The sequence below is a fragment of the Rhinopithecus bieti genome, unplaced genomic scaffold (genome assembly GCF_001698545.2).
Source record: "Rhinopithecus bieti isolate Rb0 unplaced genomic scaffold, ASM169854v2 scaffold_1673, whole genome shotgun sequence".
Lineage (NCBI taxonomy): Eukaryota > Metazoa > Chordata > Mammalia > Primates > Cercopithecidae > Rhinopithecus > Rhinopithecus bieti.
This window is the reverse complement of record NW_016804690.1, coordinates 9800134-9821558: the sequence shown is the minus strand read 5'-3', so window position 1 is coordinate 9821558 and position 21425 is coordinate 9800134. Positions and strand designations below refer to the sequence as shown.

At 35.3% G+C, this 21425-nt stretch overlaps 1 protein-coding gene across 3 annotated transcripts in view; it reads left to right on the top strand.

Moving 5' to 3' along the window:
• Positions 1 to 21425, top strand: part of KCNK2 (potassium two pore domain channel subfamily K member 2) — a 242770-nt gene that overhangs the window by 112997 nt on the left and 108348 nt on the right. For all 3 annotated transcript variants that reach the window (XM_017869936.1, XM_017869939.1, XM_017869935.1), the window contains exon 3: positions 11918 to 12035. In XM_017869936.1, the coding sequence (XP_017725425.1) occupies positions 11918 to 12035 (118 nt within the window). The remainder of the gene's footprint in view (positions 1 to 11917; positions 12036 to 21425) is intronic.

Below are 21425 nucleotides of genomic sequence, written 5' to 3'. Positions count from 1 at the left end.
TTAGACACACAAATACTTACCATTGTCTTACAGTTGCCTGAAGTATTCAGTACAGAAACATGCTGTACAGATTTATAGCTTAGGAGCAATAGGCTACACCATATAGCCTAGGTGTGTAGTAGGCTATCGCATCTAGGTTTGTGGAAGTACTCTCTATGGTGTTCACAAAATGGTGAAATTGCTTAACAACACCTTTCTCATTATCACATTTCTCACTATCACAAACTTACAGAATACAGTGTAGTCACGTGTCACTTAACAGATGACTATACTCTATTCTGTCAGTTCATGATAGTGATTTCATGTCTACTAAAAAATCAGTAAGCATAGAATATGCTATAAATGATTCTTGAGTAGTTAGCATTATACTGGACACATAGGCCATATGCGACATAAACATATAAGGCAAGACCTGATGACTATTTAGAATGCATCATACCCATGTAGATAAAATAAAGTGTTCACCAACGTTCACATTTATGAGTTCATTCTTTAAAAAATTCATTTATAAATATATTTTTTTTTTGCTTAGAGCTTTCAGTGTTTCCACACAGAAATAATATTGTGAATGATAGCTAAGGCTAGGCAACCAAAGCTATAATACAGCTGAACTATTAATACAACCCCAAGACCTGAACCTGGCTTGCCAAGTTATTTTATTATTCTTTTGGCATATTTTACTTATTTTGACCAAGTGACCCACTTAGCCTCTTTCTGCCTCAGCTTTTGTGAAAGATAAGTGTGTATCTGATCCCTCTTAAGTAACACTATATGCATAATGCTCACAAGGTTCTGGTGAAGCCCCTCAGGTCTTGCACTGCTGTTTCAAATAGTTAGTTTAAAGAGAAGTAGCTGTCGGGAGGATACCCAACAGATATTATTTATTTTTATTTTTTGAGACAAAGTCTTGTTCTGTTGCCAGGCCGGAGTGCAATGGCACGATCTTGGCTCACTGCAACTTCCTCCTCCCAGGTTCAAGCGATTCTTATGCCTCAGCCTTCTTATTAGCTGGAATTACAGATGTGCACCACCACGCCCAGATAATTTTTGTATTTTTAGTAAAGATGGGGTTTTCCCATGTTGACCAGGCTGGTCTTGAACTCCTGACCTCAAGTGATCTGCCCAACTTGGCCTCCCAAAATGCTGGGACTACAGGCATGTAATTCCAACAGATGTACAGCCCCAACAGATATACAGCAAGTGATTAAAAATGAAAGTGTGAGTGAGGTTCAAGTGTATTTAGTCATCTCCTAATGCCCATAACCTTTCCCCTCCATGCCTCTTCTGAATCCTCGAGAGACTGCATGTCGCTTTTTTGTGACTTTTTACTTTTCTCTTTCCCTGCTTGGTTTAAAAGTTTTCTGCGTGTTTCACCAACATAAACGTATCTTGGACTTTGGGAGTTAGGAGACAGATGAAGTGGAGAGAAGACTCACCAGCCTCATGCTTATGAGAATTTTGAAGCATCTTCCCTTTCATAGGGTGCTATGCTCTGAAGCATTGTTGAGATTAGTATCCTAGTGTGAATGAAGATGAACAATACAGCATACGTGTGTGACTAATGTAGAAAACACGAGGAAAGGTGCCAAGTTCGTTTCCAGCACCGATGGTTGTGGTGTGACACACTCATGCCAGCCAAAGAAGTGCCTGAGGGAAGGGTTTAATTGCATTTTTGTGTAATAACTACTGGACAGATGTCAAAGGGTAGCTCCATTATTCCAGTTGGCTCAAAAAAGGCAAGAAATTCTATCAGGTTCTTGTTTCTCAAAATGGATTTCAACCAATTCAGTATTTGCCATAACTGGTGAGTGTATGGGTGTGTAATTGAGAAAGGCGGGGGAACCTTGGAAAAAAGCTAAGAAGCTAAGACAGAATGAGTATGAATCACTATGTTTTGGGAAGTTATATATTATTTTTGCTGTCTTGATTTTGTGACATTGAGCCAAGAAATACAAACATATTAAACAATTTTGCAAGACTTCCTTTTCTCTGCATAATGTTAGCAAGTCATTAATAAACTTCCTCTGCAGTATATTAAGAAGTTTTACCTGGAGCCTAAAAGCACAGACATTTCTTGTAGGCTTATTAATGGCAATGAGTCAACTCACTCAAAGTGAGAAATACACATTTTATGGGGCCTGAAACAGGATCTGTCTATCAGGATATTATTGGAATGTCTTAGTATAGTGCCTTTACTCATGACTAATTTGGGTTGTAGGAAGTTTGATTTATTCAAATACAAATTGTGTTAACTGGTTACTTTGTCAGGGGTGTGTGTGTGTGTGTGTAGTGTGTACAGAGCTTGAGATTTTCAATCTTCACTATGATATTTTACTTACTATGAATTTTAGTTTCAATTCTCACTATGATTCTGGAAGAACAGGAAAAAATCCTTTTGTTTTAAAACTTACATAAAATATTGCCTTTCTGTGGAAACTTGAATAATTTTCACAATTATTTCCCCTGTGATTACCTTTATATAGGTATAAAACACTTTCTTTTGTTTAAACTTGTATCCATTATGGAACTATAGGCTTAAATGCACTGGAAATCAAATGAGCAGAGATTAGTGACATTCTATTGGAAAAAAACAACGGATTTTCCAAACTTAGGAACCCTATGGATGTGTGTAATTGACAGAGAAAACATCCTTTTCACATTTTAGCCTTTTCTTCTCATCAGTTTAGAAATTTAGGCCTTAGGAAAGTAGTGTGTAAATAAATGTTGGTTAGTGTAACATGGGCAACATGGTACAAAAATATTGTCTCAGGTACTGTCTCCCTGATCTCAGTCTCCTGCCTACTCAAATCCTATTTTAAAGACAACCTCTTTTAAAGGAACTGCCTCGATAAATATCTTACTCTCCTAGAACTGTGTCTTTCTTACTAACTAATCAACCTCGATCTTTTTCCTCTCTCCTTGCCTTTTGGTTTCTTTCTGACTTCTTCTACCTCCTTCTCTTTTCATGCTTTCCTTTATTATTATTATTATTATTAATCTTTTTCTTCCACTCATGCTGAGATGGGGTATAAGGTGGCTGGAAAGATAGACAAAGATTAATAGTCCCGTAAAATATTATTCCATACAATAATATGGAATCTAGGAAGAGTTACGGAAAAATGCACACCAGGGAAATGCCGCTTCAGTGTTCACATATGTAGTCTGGCTCCTTTAGAGTTGCATAGGGTCTTCATCATGATGTTTTTTTCCTATACACCCCTGTGCTCATTTCATTGAGACTCGAAGAAAGAATTTCAGTGTTTCCAGTTCAGCCCTTGCCTGATACATAAATCTTCTCTGTAACAAGTCAGCTAATGGTTACTTGCCCTTAGACGTTACACAGGTTTACTCAATAATAGAGGAATAGTTATGTAAACTATGTTAAATGTAGCTACTCGGTGAGATATTGCAGTCCTTAAAAATGATAGCTCTGAAGACTACAAAATGCCTTGGAATATGCTTGTTATATGAAAAGAGTTTTCAGCAGATTTATTGTTACAACTATTAAAACATGAATATATGCATGTTGCAAAATACTGTTTTAGGAACGGTGACTGATTTTTTACTTTAGTATTATTTTTCCAAAAGTCCGATAATATGTATATTACTTTTATTATTAAAAAAACTCCCTAAATGGATATGATCAGGAAAGACAACCCAAATACCCAGCAGTATGCTTCATGGTTTCTGGCCCTTCAGTGATATCCGCTCTCAAATCTGTTGTTCCCTGCTTTGGATTTTAAGTTTTTGTTTCTACTAATAGAAAATAAATTTACACTTTCAAAAGAGCAAGAGAAAAGCTGTACACTTCATTAGTCTGTTTAAAAATAGCTTTGACACTCAGTTGCATAATCCCCAAATAGAAGGAAATATATGAGAAGGTAAGCAAGATATTCACTTTTAGATGTGCTTCCTTAAAGTCTGGTGTGCAGAAACTGCTTTCTGTGAAAAATATCCCTTTTAAGTAATAAGAATTAAATTTTATTTTAAAAAATCTTCGTGAAATAAATATATTTTGACTCATAATTTTTCCAACAAAAACAATGGATTAAAATCATTATGGCATATTGTTTCTTACAAAATCTTCCTTACAAAATATACTGGGGGGGAACCTTGAAAATATGCTTATCAGTCCCTAAATATAGTATGATTTAACTCCTATGTTTTGTATAAAATATGCAAAGTACTACTCCATCTTTTTTCTCCATATGAAATCATAAATGTATTTTTATAAAAGAAAAAAGATTATTGATGCTAGGTTTTGAAAATCTAATATATGTCAATAGTCTATAACATTTCATTTAATTGTGGAATATAGCTTTGTGATTTCTGCATTTTATATTTAGGCAGATGCCTGTATTTTCCTAGAAAAAAATAAACCAAGTACCATGTCCATATTACTACAGAATTTCAGAAAACTAGTTTCATGTAATGAGTCACAAAATTTGATATCAAATCGTGGATATATGAATTAACTTCTATAAATTTTAATTATCTTAAATGCTAAATAGTATCTCTGGATTTCTCAGATGTGTGCAAAAATGGAATACAACTTGAATTTCCAATAAGGATTCAACAATCAGTCTATGTTTTCTCAGAATGACATTCTAAGTAATAAAGGGTTTTCCTTTAATAAATATGTATCCTTCACTGTAGAACTGTAAAGAGAGCCTAATCGATTGATTTGCTAGTAACAATGTCCTTCCTGTTCATGGAAATTAGCGTTAATTCTGCACTAATAAATATCACACTGCAGTGAAATTTAGTAAGTCATTACACACTTTTGATCAAAACACAAGTACTATTCTTTTGCATGCTCATATTTAATTGCCATTTTGCATGCACCAAATGCTCAGATATTGGCAATTTTATATGCTTCAGCCTAGTGTTAGCATTAACTGAGAACTGCTCATGGAATATTCTTGAAGAGCAATATGCTAGTGTAGTGTGGTTTTCAAGAAGTTGTTTGCTCTCTTGTGCGATTATTAAGGGTCCTAGCGGCACTTGACAGGAATATTATTTCACGCAAGGAACCCAATGACATACTTTAGTTTCCAGAATATCATGAAAGGACAAAGAGGTAAAGAAGATGGGTCTGGTATCCTGCTGCCCCTTAGTGGAACCTAATTTGATGTGTAAAATGGTCCAAGAAGCAGCCCAATCATTAAGACTGCCACATGTTACTGATGTTAGAGGAGGAGTGTCTTGTGTAAATCATGTCCATAAATAACATAACATTCCAGACATATATGTCCAGTATATTTTAAACATACTTAGAAAATGGATAATCCAGTGTGGTTCCTCATTGTTTCAGACATGCCAGTCAAGGTTGCCTAGGCTCCACCAGTGTTGTCTGTGAAATTCTGAGCCTATGAGAGTAAGGGCCATGTTGAGATACTCTCTAGTTTTAATAGCAGGACCATTCAAAACAGTTCACATCATCTGGAATAAGGTAATCTTAATGTTGACACATAGTCAGAGGTTAAGAATGAGATGCATGAGGATCCTGTAGACTTTGGCAACAATACTCACACATGACTGTGTATTATTGATGGGTGATGATTATTTTTGTGGTGTAACCATAAGTCTTAATGATACCTACCATTATCTTCCCACAAAGTCTTTTGGCAATGAGAGCATCATTTATTATTTTACTTTCCTCATCCCACATTCTTCAAGTTTTTAGAAATAATCTTGCTTACATGGGTTGAAGTGGTCAGATGCAGTGTTGTGGATGTGTGATTGGATTCCTTCCCTAAAGACTAGTTTCTTCTCAGGGTGGAAACTGGTTTCCCACCCAAAGAAAGGGTCACAAATAAAGATCTATAATTGTAACTACCAGAAATTTGGCAAGACAATACTTGTTACTGTTTGAGGAGCTGTGTAACTGTATATATGTTCGTATAACTATATAACCGATTTTGTCATTGTACAATTTATTGGAAACTATGTCTTTTAAAAAAGGAGAAAAGTGGAAACAATCTTAAATATCCAGTTGAAATAAGTTGGCATCGAACCAGTTATACATACATCATTGGTATAAACTAATTAGGTGTTAATCCCTTGTACTTGCAGTTCAGAATTTTTTTATCACTTAAAAGTGTTCAAATTATTACTGTGATTCTACTTTCAGGATGATAGGTGTGACAGCATATTTAATGGAATCCTGATTATGATATAACAGAGGAGGAATTTTTTCAAAACATTCTGTGTTGTTCTGATGAACATAAACATCTCAGTGTAGGAAAATTAAGTAAAACCAGAACTTCTGGTGCTATTTGTATTTTAAGATCCACAATATAGCCTACTCTGAAAGCAATACATTCTTCAGGCTTTTCCAAAATTGCTAAATTCCCCATATCTTTTTCTTTAATGAAAACGTGGCCATTCTAGTACTTTATAGCACACGAAAAGCTGTTCCTTGGAATTGGACTGACAGAAACATTTTCATGATTGTCAGTCACTTCCTTGAATGCCAAGTCTGTACTAGTCCCATATACTTACAAATAAATGTGTCTTATCATTGTTTGATGTTAAAGCTGAATAAAATTCCAAAATGCCAGATGGCATTGCGACATCAGCATTTACAATTCAAGAATCCACAAATTCACAGTAGAACTCTGTGAACTTTGATTCTAAAGCCACTATTGTCATGGAAACCAAGATTTTCCCTAATTATCTTTATCATGTGTATGAGTATAAGCCTCCTAGAGCTCTATTTCTTAAGTTTAATGCTACACTCTTAGGTGGAACCATGTATTTAACTAATTTTCCTTAGTTTACATCCTATGCTTGTCTATAAACTGAGGAGCAAAATTAAATGTGAATCCAGTGAAGATTATCTTTTACTGTTTCTATGGCAGGTTTTAAGTTTGGAAGCCCTTTCTTATTAATCAGCACTTCAGGTAATCATGTATTAGGATGAAATACGTAGGATTCCACCTTCGCTTATCTTAACCTAAACTATTCAACTTATTCATAAGTTGTCAACATGACTTGATTGTACAGAAAAGTTGCTTTTAATGAAAAAGTGAAATTTTATTATCTATTCGGTGATTATGTTACTCTAGCCACATAATGTGGCATACCCAGAAACAGTTCTCATGAAGGCATTGGAAAAGTACTCTGATGACCTGAACTGATGTTGAAATTTCAGAGATTCTTAGCTCTACGTCAGTGAGTGGGAAAGGACATCCAATTTCCTGTGGATGTTGACCAAGACATCGCACACAAAAATACAAAATAGACTTACAAGAATATTCTAGAGAAAAGACCTCATGGTAGACTCATCCTCATAGTGATTTGACATACCCTTAGCTCTATCTCAAACCTCTGTTTCAATAATTACAGCTCTTGTGATAATTATTTACAACCCACATGTTGCCAGACACTACTGTTTCTGATTATAGGTCTGCATTTGCTTCTTTTGAATTTTAATAATTTGTGGACTTTATCCAAGTGTCTGGGTGATGTTGTAATTCATTATTGATGAGAAAAAGAATAAGCTAAAATCATAGTGCTGGTTATGAAGACTATCTTAAATCAATTGCTATAGTCAATAAAATAATTTTAACTAATGGGGGTGGAGTCTGAAGGCTTACCTTATCTTTTCTCATCTACAACACCATGCATGTTTCTTCTTTTCTGTTGCTTCCCCATCACTTAGTACCATTTACAACTGCTAAATATTTTTGAATAAATGAACGTGTTGAAGAAATGTACGTAAAATCTAAAAATATACTTTTGATTCAATTATAATCTGTCTAAATTTCCCTTCCCTGATTTTTACTGGAAATGTTTAGTTCTTCCTGAGAGTTACAAGCCTACACGCCCTTGTTCCTGTGCCTAATTGTTTTTGTGCATGTGAATCTGTGGCATTTCCATGTGTATTAACTGTGAAGCCATTCCCTCCAGAGTAACTAGATAATAGCATGATTATCACAAGCAACTCTTTCAGATTTATGAAGCCTTGATATATATTTTTAAGCTACATAACCTACGAATTCACTAGATTAGAGTATATGAACTAATAACTTTATTTGATTTATGCTAAAATGGAACCATTTTATATTTCTTCACTTATTACCTCTGTTCCATCTCCTATATGTTTATTGCTATCTTAAAATATTTTCCAAATTCTTTTTTAGTTTTTTAAAGTTTTATGTCTTTTTTATTTGCTTGTTGTCATATTTTATTTAATTAAATGCCATTTTCTTGCCAACGGCTAATATATTTAATGATTAAACACTTAAACCATTGATGATTTTATGTGACAAAAATAAAGAATCTGCTGTCATTATTCTTATTTAACTTAGTTCTGGAAAGACTGTTCAGTCCAATAAGAGATGCAAATCAATGATACATAGCTATTGAAAGATGTGGAGATAAAATACGATTATTTCTAAGTGATAAGTTTGCTTACTTTGGTTTTCCAGGTAAAAACCGAAATCAAACAAACAAACAAAAATAACAAGTTCAGTATAGAACAGTTGTTTTCAAAATGTGGTCCTCAAGGCCCCCTCAGAGGTTTGTTAAGATCAAAGTTATTTTATTTATTTACTTTTTGAGACAGGGTTTTGTTCTGTCACCCAGGCTAGAGAGCTGTGGCATGATCACAGCTCACTGTCCCCTTGACCTCCCAGGCTTAAATGATTCTCCTACCTCAGCCTCCCTAGTAGCTATGCCACCAGGACCAGCTAATTTTTGTATTTCTTGTAGAGATGGGGTTTCACTGTATTGCCCGGGCTAGTCTCCAACTCCTGAGCTCAAGTAATTCACCTGCCTCATTCTCCCAAAGTGCTGGGATTAAAGGCAGGAACCACCACACTTGGCCAAAGATATTTTCTCTATAGTACTAATATGTTTTTGTCTTTTCAATATAAAAAATACATCATAATGTTTCTCACTTTCTGAGTTTACAATGAAGTCTGCCAGCGGCTATGTGATGTGCTATTCCAACACAGATTGAAAGCAGAAATACATTAAAATACATCTTTCTATTAAGCCAGATATTAAAAGAGATTTATAAAATTGTAAAACTGCATCTCTTCTCACTATGTATTTTGTTTTAGAAGACATAATTATTTATTGTAGAAATAGATCACTTAGGTTGACTTTCTTGATATTTTACATGAACATTTTAAAACCAGAAATTCAAACCAATACAGGAAATATGAATAGTTATAACCGACACAGACAGAAGACCTTTGACATCTTCATTAATTTTTGAGACTGTAAACTATTTTAAGATAAAAACTTTGAGAATTGCTGGTGCAGAGGATTGGCAATATATATTTATGTATATATAAAACAGCAATAACCCATTATAATTCAAAGTGGAAAAAGTGAAATATTTGGGACTAACCTTATGGATCTATGTGGAATATATAATCAGTATAGTATAGGAGACTCAATAAATAGAGATTCATACCATCTTCCTTGGTATGAAGTTTGAGTATTATAATAATGTTTATTTTTTAATTTATAGATTTCATCTATTTTCAAACATTTAACGTATGTGAAGTATTTAGCATATTTCCATTAAAATTTCAATGGAAATATGTTAAATAACAAATTTCAATGGAAATATGTTAAATCTATGAAAATAAAAATTTTTATAAGATTTAAATTCTAAAGTTTATACAGGAATAGCAGAGCAATAACTACAAAAACATTTAAAAGAAAGATAATGAAGGGAGACCTGCCTTATCTGATATTATAGTTACAACACAGAGTCAGATGAACAGAATTAGCTAACTCAAGCTTTACTGTGTGTTGTGCATATGTGTGTATAGGTATATACTTGTGTGCATTTAATATTAGATAAAGGAATAATTCATGTTCAGTATTATTCATGATAAGGGTTATATAAGTGGAAATATATTTTATCATTTCATTAAAGATAAATGTCATTAATGTTAGAAAAATTGCTAAACATTCCTAAATTGTTGGGGGGGGCAGTTGTAAATTGAAACAACCTTCTAAGATAGCTATTTGCTACTACACATCAAATGCTTTAAAACATTTATAATCTTTTGTTTTGTTTTGTTTTGTTTTGTTTTGCTTTTTGACGACGGAGTCTCGCTCTGTCGCCCAGGCTGGAGTGCAGCGCTGCGAACTCGGCTCACTGCAATCTCCACCTCCCGGGTTCACGCCATTCTCCTGCCTCCGCCTCCCGAGTAGCTGGGACTACAGGCGCCCGCCATCAAGCCCGGCTAATTTGTTTTGTATTTTTAGTAGAGACGGAGTTTCACCGTGTTAGCCAGGATGGTCTCGATCTCTTGACCTCGTGATCCGCCCGCCTTGGCCTCCCAAAGTGCTGGGATTACAGGCGTGAGCCACCGCGCCACACCGAAAACACTCGTAATCTTTAACGTGGCAAGTTTATTCCTAGCAATCTCTCCTGGGGAAATGTTCAGAAATAGGAAAATATTTATACATAAATATGTTCACAACAGCACATTTTATATTAATTCAAATTTTAGAACAACATATATATCTACATCTTGGGCAATGATTAAATAAATTTGGTAATGACAAAAAAACCTGCATGTGGAATAGTATTAACTAAGAGTAGAAAATACAACTATGTAAAAGAGGATATAAAACTACCAGGGGTAGATAATGTAATATATTAAAAGTGGTTATCTCTGGATTCTGCAATTATGGATAGTTTTTATTATCCTCTTTATGCCTTTTGTATTGCCAATTTTTTTTTTTTAAAAAAGATCATATATCACTGCTAAAAAAAATAAAAGCAATGCAATTTAATTAATTTTACACGGAACTATTGACTTTTTAATTCATAGATGAAGACATCAGACATGTTTCATAACAGTTCTGAAATGAGATTTTATATTACATTTCAGCTATGGGTTACCTGTTCTTTTCCATATGCCAGTGACTTCCTTGAGTCATACCCCATTTTCAGAGTGTACTTATCCATTTGCCAGCAAACTATGTAACCTTAAACCAACCACTTTTCTTCTCTTGGCCTTTAATTTCCTTATCAAATGTTGTTTCTTCCAATTCCATAATTTGAAAATTAAGTAGTAAAGATCTCCAAAGCTATATTTCCAACAGAAACATCATCCCCTGTAATCTGTCTGTCTTCTACTATACATTTTCTCCTAACATATTGTCTTACCTTTTGTGCTTCTCCTCCTCCAACCCCCACCTCCCAACATGTGATGATTGAAGAAGGGATTATAATGTCATCTTTCTGTCTTTCTCTTAGTACTACTCAACATTCTCAGCAATAGATCTTAGTGGTCTCTATGTAATATTGTTGACAGATTGTCATCTACAGAGCTTTGGTGATTCTCATTGTCATAGAATTTACTAAAATCTGTAGAAATTCTAAAAGTTTAGATCTACATGGACTGCCTCAAGCTTGAAAGTGAAGTCTTGTTGCCTTTCCTTTTCATCCTTAGCTCTTTTTGATATAGGCTTGGTACAGTTATAGCCAACTCAGACTTGGATCGTATATTTAACATTTGAAATGAGCAGCACTTTGGAAATACTTTCTTTCTGATGAAGCTATTATATATAATTGTAACTATAGTTTGCAACCTGCTATTTTTATGCTGTGGTGCTTACTAGAGAACATTGTCATATTTAGTTGTTAATTCAAATAAGCAATTAAATATGTTAATGGATGACAATATGAATGCATGTTGGTGCAATATTATAACCTTCATGCCAATCAATTCACTTGATATCACATGTCCGTTTCTTATAACTTAAGTGGTATTAAATTCTTCAGTATAAAGTTTTAAGCTATATTATACATTTTAAATGGAAAAGCAAAACCTTAGAGTTGATTCTCTTTGTCAAGTCATTTCTGGGGTGGAAAATATGCTGTTTGATGCCTCTGTGTGATTCATGTGTACTGATAAATTTCTTTTTAAACTTGCAGCAAATAGTGGCAGCAATAAATGCAGGGATTATACCTTTAGGAAACACCTCCAATCAAATCAGTCACTGGGATTTGGGAAGTTCCTTCTTCTTTGCTGGCACTGTTATTACAACCATAGGTAGGAGACAACTTATTTTTGTTTTTTGTTTTGGTACAGTTTGTGAGATAAAATCCATTTGTTTGAATTTTTTGCATAGTTGGTCAAAATGATCTACTTAAGATAGAAAAACTAGATTATAGTAAATTGATTGTGAAAAGGGGGTTTAAAGGTTTAAACAAAGGAGTAATGGAAATGAATTCGTTGCTATTTTAGAATACTGAGTTGACTTTAAAATACATGTGAAACAGGAGCAGTGCAGTTCAGTCATTTGACTAATGATAGTGATGTCAAGAAACAACTTAAAATGATTATGTCTTTAGACAATTAGTTTTAATTTTCCTGAATTTTGATATTTTTTGTGTAGCAGAAAAGGATTTGAATATAATTTTAACATTCTTTTCATGGAAGTTCTTACATGATATCATCTTTTCAAATTTGTAAATTTTAACTCTACATTTTAACAGATTGTGCCTGTTAATATGGTCATTTATGATGATTACTTCAGGGCTTGTTTTTTATACATTATATTTTGCTAGTAGCATAAATATATAAAAATTTAACACTGAAATGTGAGGATTACAAAAAGTATGAAAGTTTAGGCCCCTGATGATTTTTTTAAATCGCGTTGTTTGTTATAGTGTTGAAAGGGTTGCATAATGGAACGTGGTCTCTTTTTTCAACTCACCCACACGTATGCTTGGTATCTTCTAAAGTAGCAGAATGGGCACATGTAGATGTCCTCTCTGCTAGTTTGTCATTCAGTGCCCAAAAGCTATTCAGGAAACCTAAACACAGACCTCATAGTGAAAGCCATGTTTGTCATTCTGTGAGAATGAGAAAAGCCACCTGCTAATGGAAAGAGATGCATTTAAAGTGTATTTTTTAAGAAAGAGAAGGAAATGGACTCATCATAGTTATGAAGGAATTTCAGGTGTGAGAAAATATATTTAAAAAAGGGAGTTCTTTCTTTCCACATACCTTTGGGATAAGTTGAAGTCCTGAAAGTTTCAATCTTATTTTTGTGATGTCATTCATAAATTATGACATGTATGATGTTTTCATGTCAGCAGATTATATCAAAGTACTAAATAGGAGAACATGGAAAATTTATGGATGAACTCTCACTTAAAAGTTTTTCTTTTACAGGTATTTGTACTGTTCTGTCGTTATATGAATCCACTGTAGTGCCTCTTTGCACTGGATCACATGCCAGCAAAATACATACTTTAGCATGCTGATTTTTTGCCTTTTTTGAGAGGTCAAGAAACTATGTTTACTCTTACATTTCCATCAGCTAGGTCAAAAGTTGTGTGGCTGTGAAAATCTGGAAGAATGGCAACCTTGATTTCTAACCATAATAACAGGTTAAGTTTGGGGCTTAGACATCTTGGCCATTTCTACTATGGAAATAACTATTTATTGTGTAAACTACTTAGAGTCTAGAAGAATAAAAGCTCACAGACTGAGTGAGAATGGTTTGTTTCTGCCAATGAAAATTCAAAAGTCTAAGTTATAACTCATCATGACCACCACTAAATTATTTTGCAGGAGACTCAGTCATTATACAGACTTACTGTTGCCCTGTATGTTTATAAACAGTCTCATTTTTTGAATCCCCAAATACAGTAAGTTTTGCAGACATACACTTCAACACATGAAAAAATATAAACCATTATTACCAGCCTTACTCCAAATTATAGCCATTAAGCACAGTAGCTGATCATTTAGGCTCTTTAGGTAGCTGCCTGACAGCCCAGATATCCTACTCTTCTATCTCAGGCTTTAGTCTTCAGTGGATTAAATCATTCTGGGTGACCCATATGAGGACTTTTTACTGCATGGTCTTTTACTCTTGTGGTCAACACCATGTCCTCTAATCTTGGACTAGGTTATGGTGGTCTAGGGCAAGAGAAAAAATTTGTCCTCTTTCCTAAGTGTGCATTTGACATCAAAGTCATTATTCCATAAAATTCAAAGTATAATTAATAATGTTGCTAATGATAATAACTGTGTGAGCTTTGAAGTGATTTTTAGCAATCATAGAAATTATGACTTTTAGTAATAGCTGCATTGCATAAGACATTTTAAAATGACATTAGAAGTTGGGAGAGTTTTGAAAAATAAATTACAGTGGCTTTTAGAGGGTTCCTGGTACAGGTAGTGCTTCACGGAGCTGAGCTGGCCACAGTTGTCCAAGGATTTTCTGTTCAATTTCATCAATTTTTCTAAGAAGCAAACATAATCCTCACTATTCCTTGGAAATATGCCCAAGGGGTGTAATACAAAATAAAATATTAAAATTTAAGACCAAATTTTAGAATATCTCTTCATATATCTAAACACCCTTTCCAAAGTTATACCCTTCCAAATTCTTCACAAAGTCTATTCCACAGTTGTACAGACTGAAATCCATTCTTGACCATTCCTTTTCTCTCATATGCCACTTCCATTCCATATACCAGTCCTGTTGGCTTTGCCTTTATATTAGATTCATGCTTTAACCACTGCTCAGCATTCAAGTTGCCACCATTTTTGTCTAAAGCAGCATCATCGCATGCCAGCAGCGTTGCAGCAACCTTCTGCTCAGAACTCTTCTGTGGTTTCCAACTCAGTCAGAGCAAAAGCCATAGTCCCTTGCCGATTTTTCCTAGTAAAATGCAAGCTCTATGAAGTTAGGGATTTTTTATCATTTGGATCTTGCCTGTATCTCCAAATGCCTGATACATATTGGATGCATAATAATTATTTTGAAGCTAAAACAAATAGGCATTCTATATGGTCTGAACTATGACTTATTGGAAATTACATAACACCATATTGATACCTGTGAGGCTAAGTTATTAGCCCTTTCAACATATTTCATTTCCAGTTTGTTTGTCTATATATTAATTCAACAAATAATAAAACACTATCGCTCTGTTGCTATAAAGATAAAAAATAAATTCCTTGGCTTTAAGTTGTACATAGATCAGTCAGGGAGAAGGGTGGATAAATACACATTTACAATACAGTGTGCCAGGAGTTGTGAGTTAAAAGCATTTAATGGGAATGTAGTGATGCAGCACTTTACACAGATATTGGGTGGGTAGGTGAGTAAGAAAGAGGCGAGGGATGGTTCCTTTTCCTTAGTAGGCATTGTCCCAGTTGACTGGATAGAATTAGGAATTTGCCAGGTGAAGAAAGTTGGAAAGGGAGGCTTGCAGACATAGGGAGCTCATGTGGAAAAGACCAGGGGTAAGAGACAGTGCGCTCTGTTTGGCTATTGCCAGTTATCTAGAATGGCTGCTTGGAGTTGACGGGAGTCATCATCAGAATCATTTTAATCTGTAAGTCAAGGTAAGAAGCTCCTGCTGGATCTGTGCTACTTCTCCTGCTGCCAGGATTACAAAGGAAGTAAGGACGTAGTCCCTGCTTGCAGTCTCATTTGGGAGACAACATTTACACATATGAAATGACTGCAGAATAACAAAAATAAGTCTTGGATAATCAAATGTAACATAGAACAGGGGTTTCAGTGCTATGAGAATTGAGAAAAAGGGAAGAACACATGGGCTGGAACTGAAAGTCTTAAGTGGGGAAGTTGGATTTGAACTGTGCCTTGAAGAAAATGTTTCTTTTTTTTTTTTTGAGAAGTCTCGCTGTGTCTCGCAGACTGGAGTGCAGTGGCGCGATCTTGGCTCACTGCAAGCTCTGCCTCCCCAGTTCACACCATTCTTCTGCCTCAGCCTCCCGAGTAGCTGGGACTACAGGCGCCCGCCACCACGCCTGGCTAATTTTTTGTATTTTTAGTAGAGACAGGGTTTCACCATGTTAGCCAGGATGGTCTCGATCTCCTGACCTCGTGATCTACCCACCTCGGCCTCCCAAAGTGCTGGGATTACAGGCGTGAGCCACCGGGCCCGGCCGAAGATGTTTTGGTTTAGCCTGAGGAAGGGGAAAAAGCCTCACAGTCTGTGGCATGACTAAGCAAAAATCCAAGAAGAGGAATGAGCTGGATTTATTTTGGGGATAGAAAGGCAAGTGTTGCAGTAGACTTGTTTAAAGAAATTGTTTAAAGAAGACTTGTTTAAAGAAGTAGTGGGAAATAATATTGACTGCTTTAGTGGGAAATAATATTGACTGCTTTAGATGGAAAAAATGCATTGAAAATAATCCCATGTTTGAGGATCTACTGTAATAAGATAGAACCTGAATTTTTATTAAAAGTGAAGTCAAAGTTTAAAAGTGACAAGAGGGATTTGTAAGGAAGAGGATTAGCGAATACTGACAGCTTGTCTGAGAGAGCAGTTAGGAGGCATTGCAGTGACCCAGGGAAGGAGGGATGTATTGACTGGGATGATTGGAGTTGGTGTGGAAGGACAGGAGTAAGCACAAAATGTTGGAATAATTGGATACAAGAATCAACAGGCCTTGGTGACTAATAGAATGAAGAGACAGGAGTCAAAATATTGAAAGTGAAGTGAATATTTAGGCAGCAGGCTTGTAACTCATAGACAGTGCTAGTTGATGTTTTTTTGTTTTGTGAGAAAGGAGTAAAATATGGCCAAGATTTTATATGTTGTATTATTTTAGGAAGCTTCATTTCAGTTGTTCCTTTCTCCCCTCGCCCCATTTTTTGTTTGTTTGTTTGTTTCTTCTTGAATTCAGCAAGACTAGAAAAATTGGGATTGAAGAGACCAATGATCAATCAGTACATTAAAAACAAGACCATGAATGATTGCTATAAATGTAGCAAAAGAAACTCATGATAGAGAATAGATGATGGAGCCAGAGCAGGGAGTGGGAGGTGTTCTAAAGAGGCTGATTCAAGAACTCTCTGAGGAGGTGACATTTAAGCTGAACCCTGAATGATGAAAATAAATTAGCTATGTAAAGAAAAGTGGAAAGATTAATGAAGGCAAAGGGCACAACAATGGCAAAGATTTGGGTGGGACAGATTTTTGGCATGTTCAAGGAATACAGATGAGGCAGTGCCTGGGGGACTGCAGGAAGGAGAGAAGGGGAAAGAAGTGAGGTTAGTGAGATAAGAGGCAGCAAGATCATGTAGGACTCTATAGGTCATGGTAACATTCTAAATTCGGTAGGCAGCCACTGAAAGATTTAAGCCAAAGACAAGCATGATGTGATGCTGGCTGCCATTCAGAAGGTAGAAGCTGAAGTAGAAGACCAGTGAAAAATGTGGCATCATACAAAAATATATTTGGTCTTTGACCCCGGTTCTTGGCCCAGAGCTCCTAGAATCCTTGGGCTTTTCTGAGTGATGGGAATGTCTTCTGTTATTCATAACAAGCCCCTTTCAGCCATGCCTGAGTTTATGCTAATGAGGTGACTACTGGTGGGCTGCTAGATAACTTCAAGATGGGGGCTAATAGCCAGAGAAACCAACCATGTGATTAGCAGATTGGAACCTTCAGCTTCACTCCCAGGACTCTGGGGAGGGAAGAATGGCCAGAGGTTGAGTTTAATCACCAATGGCCAATTATTTAATCAGTCAGGCCTACTTAATGAAAGCTCCATAAAATCCCCTAAACAATGGAGTTCAGAGAGCTTCTGGGTTGGGGAATACTGGTGGTGGGAGGGTAGTATGCTGGGGGAAGCTGTGGAACATAGAAGCTCCGTACCCCTACTTCTATGCATACCGGAATGCATCTCTTCCATTTGGCTGTTCCTAAATTATATCCTTTATAATAGACCAGCATTAGTAAGGAGAATGCATTCCAGAGTTCTGTGAATCCTTCTAGGGAGTTAACCAATCTGAGGAGAGGTCCTGGGAACCCCTGAATTTGCAGTTGGCCAGGCAGAAACCGTGAGCAGCACAGCATGCCATTTGCTACTGGTGTCTGACCTGGAAGCTGTCCTGTGGACTGAGCTCTTAATCTGTAGGTCTGGACTCCTGTAGAATTGAATTGAATTGTTGTTGTTACAGAATCAGAGAACTGGGTGGAGGAAACACCTCACAAACATGTTAATATATTAATCCATATGGGAAAAGATGTTGATTGAACTAAGGAGGTAGCAGTGAGGAGGGTGAAAGGTGAACAGATATGTGGTCTTAAAAAAAGTTTATAGGTAGAGATATACTCCTCTCAGAATAATGCTTTAGAGGGCTTAGCTTTTAATTTTAAGTTTTAAATTTTAAGTGTTTTAAAGCTTCTCAGTTAAACTATGGGAAAGGCAGGTGGCAAAATGATGTATGGACAACTGTATTCTATTTCAAGACCAATTTAAGGTTAGAAGAAACTATAGAAGAAGATTTTTTTTACTTGAAAGCATGTAAAAATTATAATTTTTATAGTTATATAACTGTTATCAATTGTGACTGTGATATATGCGAGGTAGAGTTACATGATATAGTAATATATAATTAGTTTAGTATTTTTATTTATATAGTTATATGGGTATATAGTATTTAATATATTATTTCATATAAATTATATATTGGATATTAATGTATATAATTTATCAATTTATAAAAATTATAAAATTATATTAATTACACTTATATATTAATTGTTATATGTTAATACCGTTTAATATAATTATATTTAAAGTAATAAAATATTCTCCAGTGGAAAGTGAACTGAAATGTCAGAATTAGGAGTTGCCTACACTTATCACTCGATTATTATATCTGAGTGTCAGAATGCAAATAATAAGAAGGCCACTATGGTCTACAGTGACTTTAAGATTCCAAAGCATTTCTCTTAAGTCTTAATGGGAAACTTAATTTTTCCTTAGAGCAATATTTTGCATATTTTCAAATGACTCTTATTTTCTATCACTTGAGCGTAGAGATTGAATTTGGCTAAATAGTTTCTATGATTTTTTGTTTGTATTTTTGTTTCTATATTTTGAACCTGCCACTGGGGCTTCCAGTTGGCTTTTACCTAGATTAAATTGCTAAAGCTATTATGATAACAATCACAGATTTACTGCAAACTTGTATTTCTCCAGTTTGGTATAATGCTTAAGTAATTATGAAAACAAAACAAAACAAACACCAGGAAGAAAATTAAAAGTTTGCAGTAATTTTAACAAGCAATTCCAGATAAAAAGGAGTCACTTTTGGAAATACAGAAAGTATATTGAAAACTGCAAAGCCTATGCTTGTTTTCAGCAGGGAGTCTAATACCTTTCTTTCTGTTGGATGTGGGACAAAGCTACAACTTGAAAGGATGAGGAAAAATTGTGTTTTCTCTTCAGCTTTATGACCACAGAAGCCACTGCCTGAACTTGGAAATGAATGGACTTGAAGCAGTGGTGTGGAATTTGTCGGTAAACCTTTTCTCAAAGGATGATGTCATTGTAGCTCTGCGTGTTGGGTGCTAACTTATTAATTTAGTACACTCATAACTCTGTGGCATTTCACTAGTCCCTTGCATGTTCTCAGAGAATTGTGTATTGGATTTTGGGATTCCATTTTTATAGAAAAGTTAAGGTTCTCTCAGGCAGCTTAAAAGACAATGAATTTTGCAAGGTGACTTCCAGTTCCTACTCTACAATCTCACTGCATTTTTCTTTATGCAAGCTTGTGAAAGTAGATGATTATTTTCCAAAATATGTACTTCTGGTATTGTGTAGTTGAAACACAAAAATTGAAATTAAATTTGGGTTTTTATTCTGTGTTATTCTTTCCATCTACTTAAATTAATGAAAACAAAACACATATCAGGATATTATTAATGACATTTGCTCCTGCCACTCAGAAATCTTCATGTAGTCTTATTTATTTTCTAAGTTAAAATGTGTTTCTCAGAGAAAATTTCTTATGAATGATAGCTAAGTTGGCAGAGTGCAAAAGTATATTTGATAAGGAATAAAGCTGAATTATTACATAAATACTATTGTAGACTCCAAAGCAATAATCAAATAGATTAGTCACCTCTTCTCATTGCATATGTATGCTACATCAGGCAAGAAGAGCACCTAGTACTCAGAATCCTACGCTAGCTGAAAAGGGATTTGGGAACATTAGGGATATAATCTTCCCAGACGTTAGGCATAATTTGTTTTGTTTGGGGTTTTTTTGTTTGTTTTTAGTAACAGGAGAAAACATAACAATATATTATAGATCTAACAGAAGCTCTAGCAAGAGAAGGGTTGGGCATTGGGTACCAGCATCATAGTTGCCCATATCTCTAATGTAGTTCAAGTCAGGAATTGCTTGTATTCTGAAACAAAACACACTTTCACCTCTTCTTGAATAATTTTGAAAAGTTTTCAATAGCATATTTTAATTTTCTGAAAAGCAATCACTGTTAAATGTTGTGGTCTTGAAATTATCCAAAAATTGGAAGCAAGAAATAGTCATGAAGTTCATGCCCTGAATAAATACAGAACCTATTTTTTCTTGTCATTCCTCCTTCCTGATTTCTGAAATGCAGAGCTGTTCATTCTAGATTATAGATTTTGCAGAGCATCTGACTGAGCACCAGATATCCAAGTATTGCTCTGAATGTGATGAAAGCTAGGTGTGATGATTATCAGAAATTTTTTTTGTATGTGTCTCTGGTGTTTCGTTTGATAAGAAAGGCATGTGACAACGTTTGTTCAGGCCTGTCTACTTTCAGCTGGTAATTAGGCTGCATGTTTTTCTTCCTAATTCTTTTTTTTTTTTTTTTTAGACTTGTGCAATCTTACTTACTCTTGGAAAATTGGCATTGTTATTTATATGGTAGGGTGCATATGGCATGATGTTTACAAATAAAGTGACTGTGCCAAATGAAGTTCATGTTTAACTATTGTGGTTTGTGTGCACCTAAAGTACAATGCTGATGTGACTCATTCCAAATGGAAAGGAATTCCATACAGCCAACTCTTGGTTCTAACAGAGCATTGGGAGGAATAGCGATGCTACGAACTATTGAAAGCCACAGGTTATCCAAAAATGCACATTAATTGCTAATCTTAAATTTCTTTCCCTTCCAACTTTAATTTTAAAGCCAAAACAGCAAACAAGCAGCCAAGTTTGGTTGATGTGTCCTACCTCTCCCCTCTAGGCGTAAACATCCCTTATTGAAGATGCTAACAAAGAGTGAAATTGCCAAAGCCAAGCAGCTAGAAAAGAAAAAAGAGAAGTAGGAGTGTAAAAGAAAAAAAAAAAACTATTTTCTCCAACTATGTTCTTACCACTTGACACAGGGCTTTTCTGACACCAGATGTATAGGATTTTTCTGCAATTCTCCACTGGACACCAGCTGGGTTTCCTCTACTTCAATTCAATGCTGACGCTATCAACCTGGAATTAGCATCAGATCCCACAGGTGAAGGGCTCAGTCCCATAAGACTGTCCCCACTCCACATGCCAATCACAAGTTCGAGCCTCTCTGGGTTTCATCTGGAGCAGCTCACAGAACTCAGGGAAACAGTTTACTGACGTTTACCAGCTTATTACAGAGAATATTACAA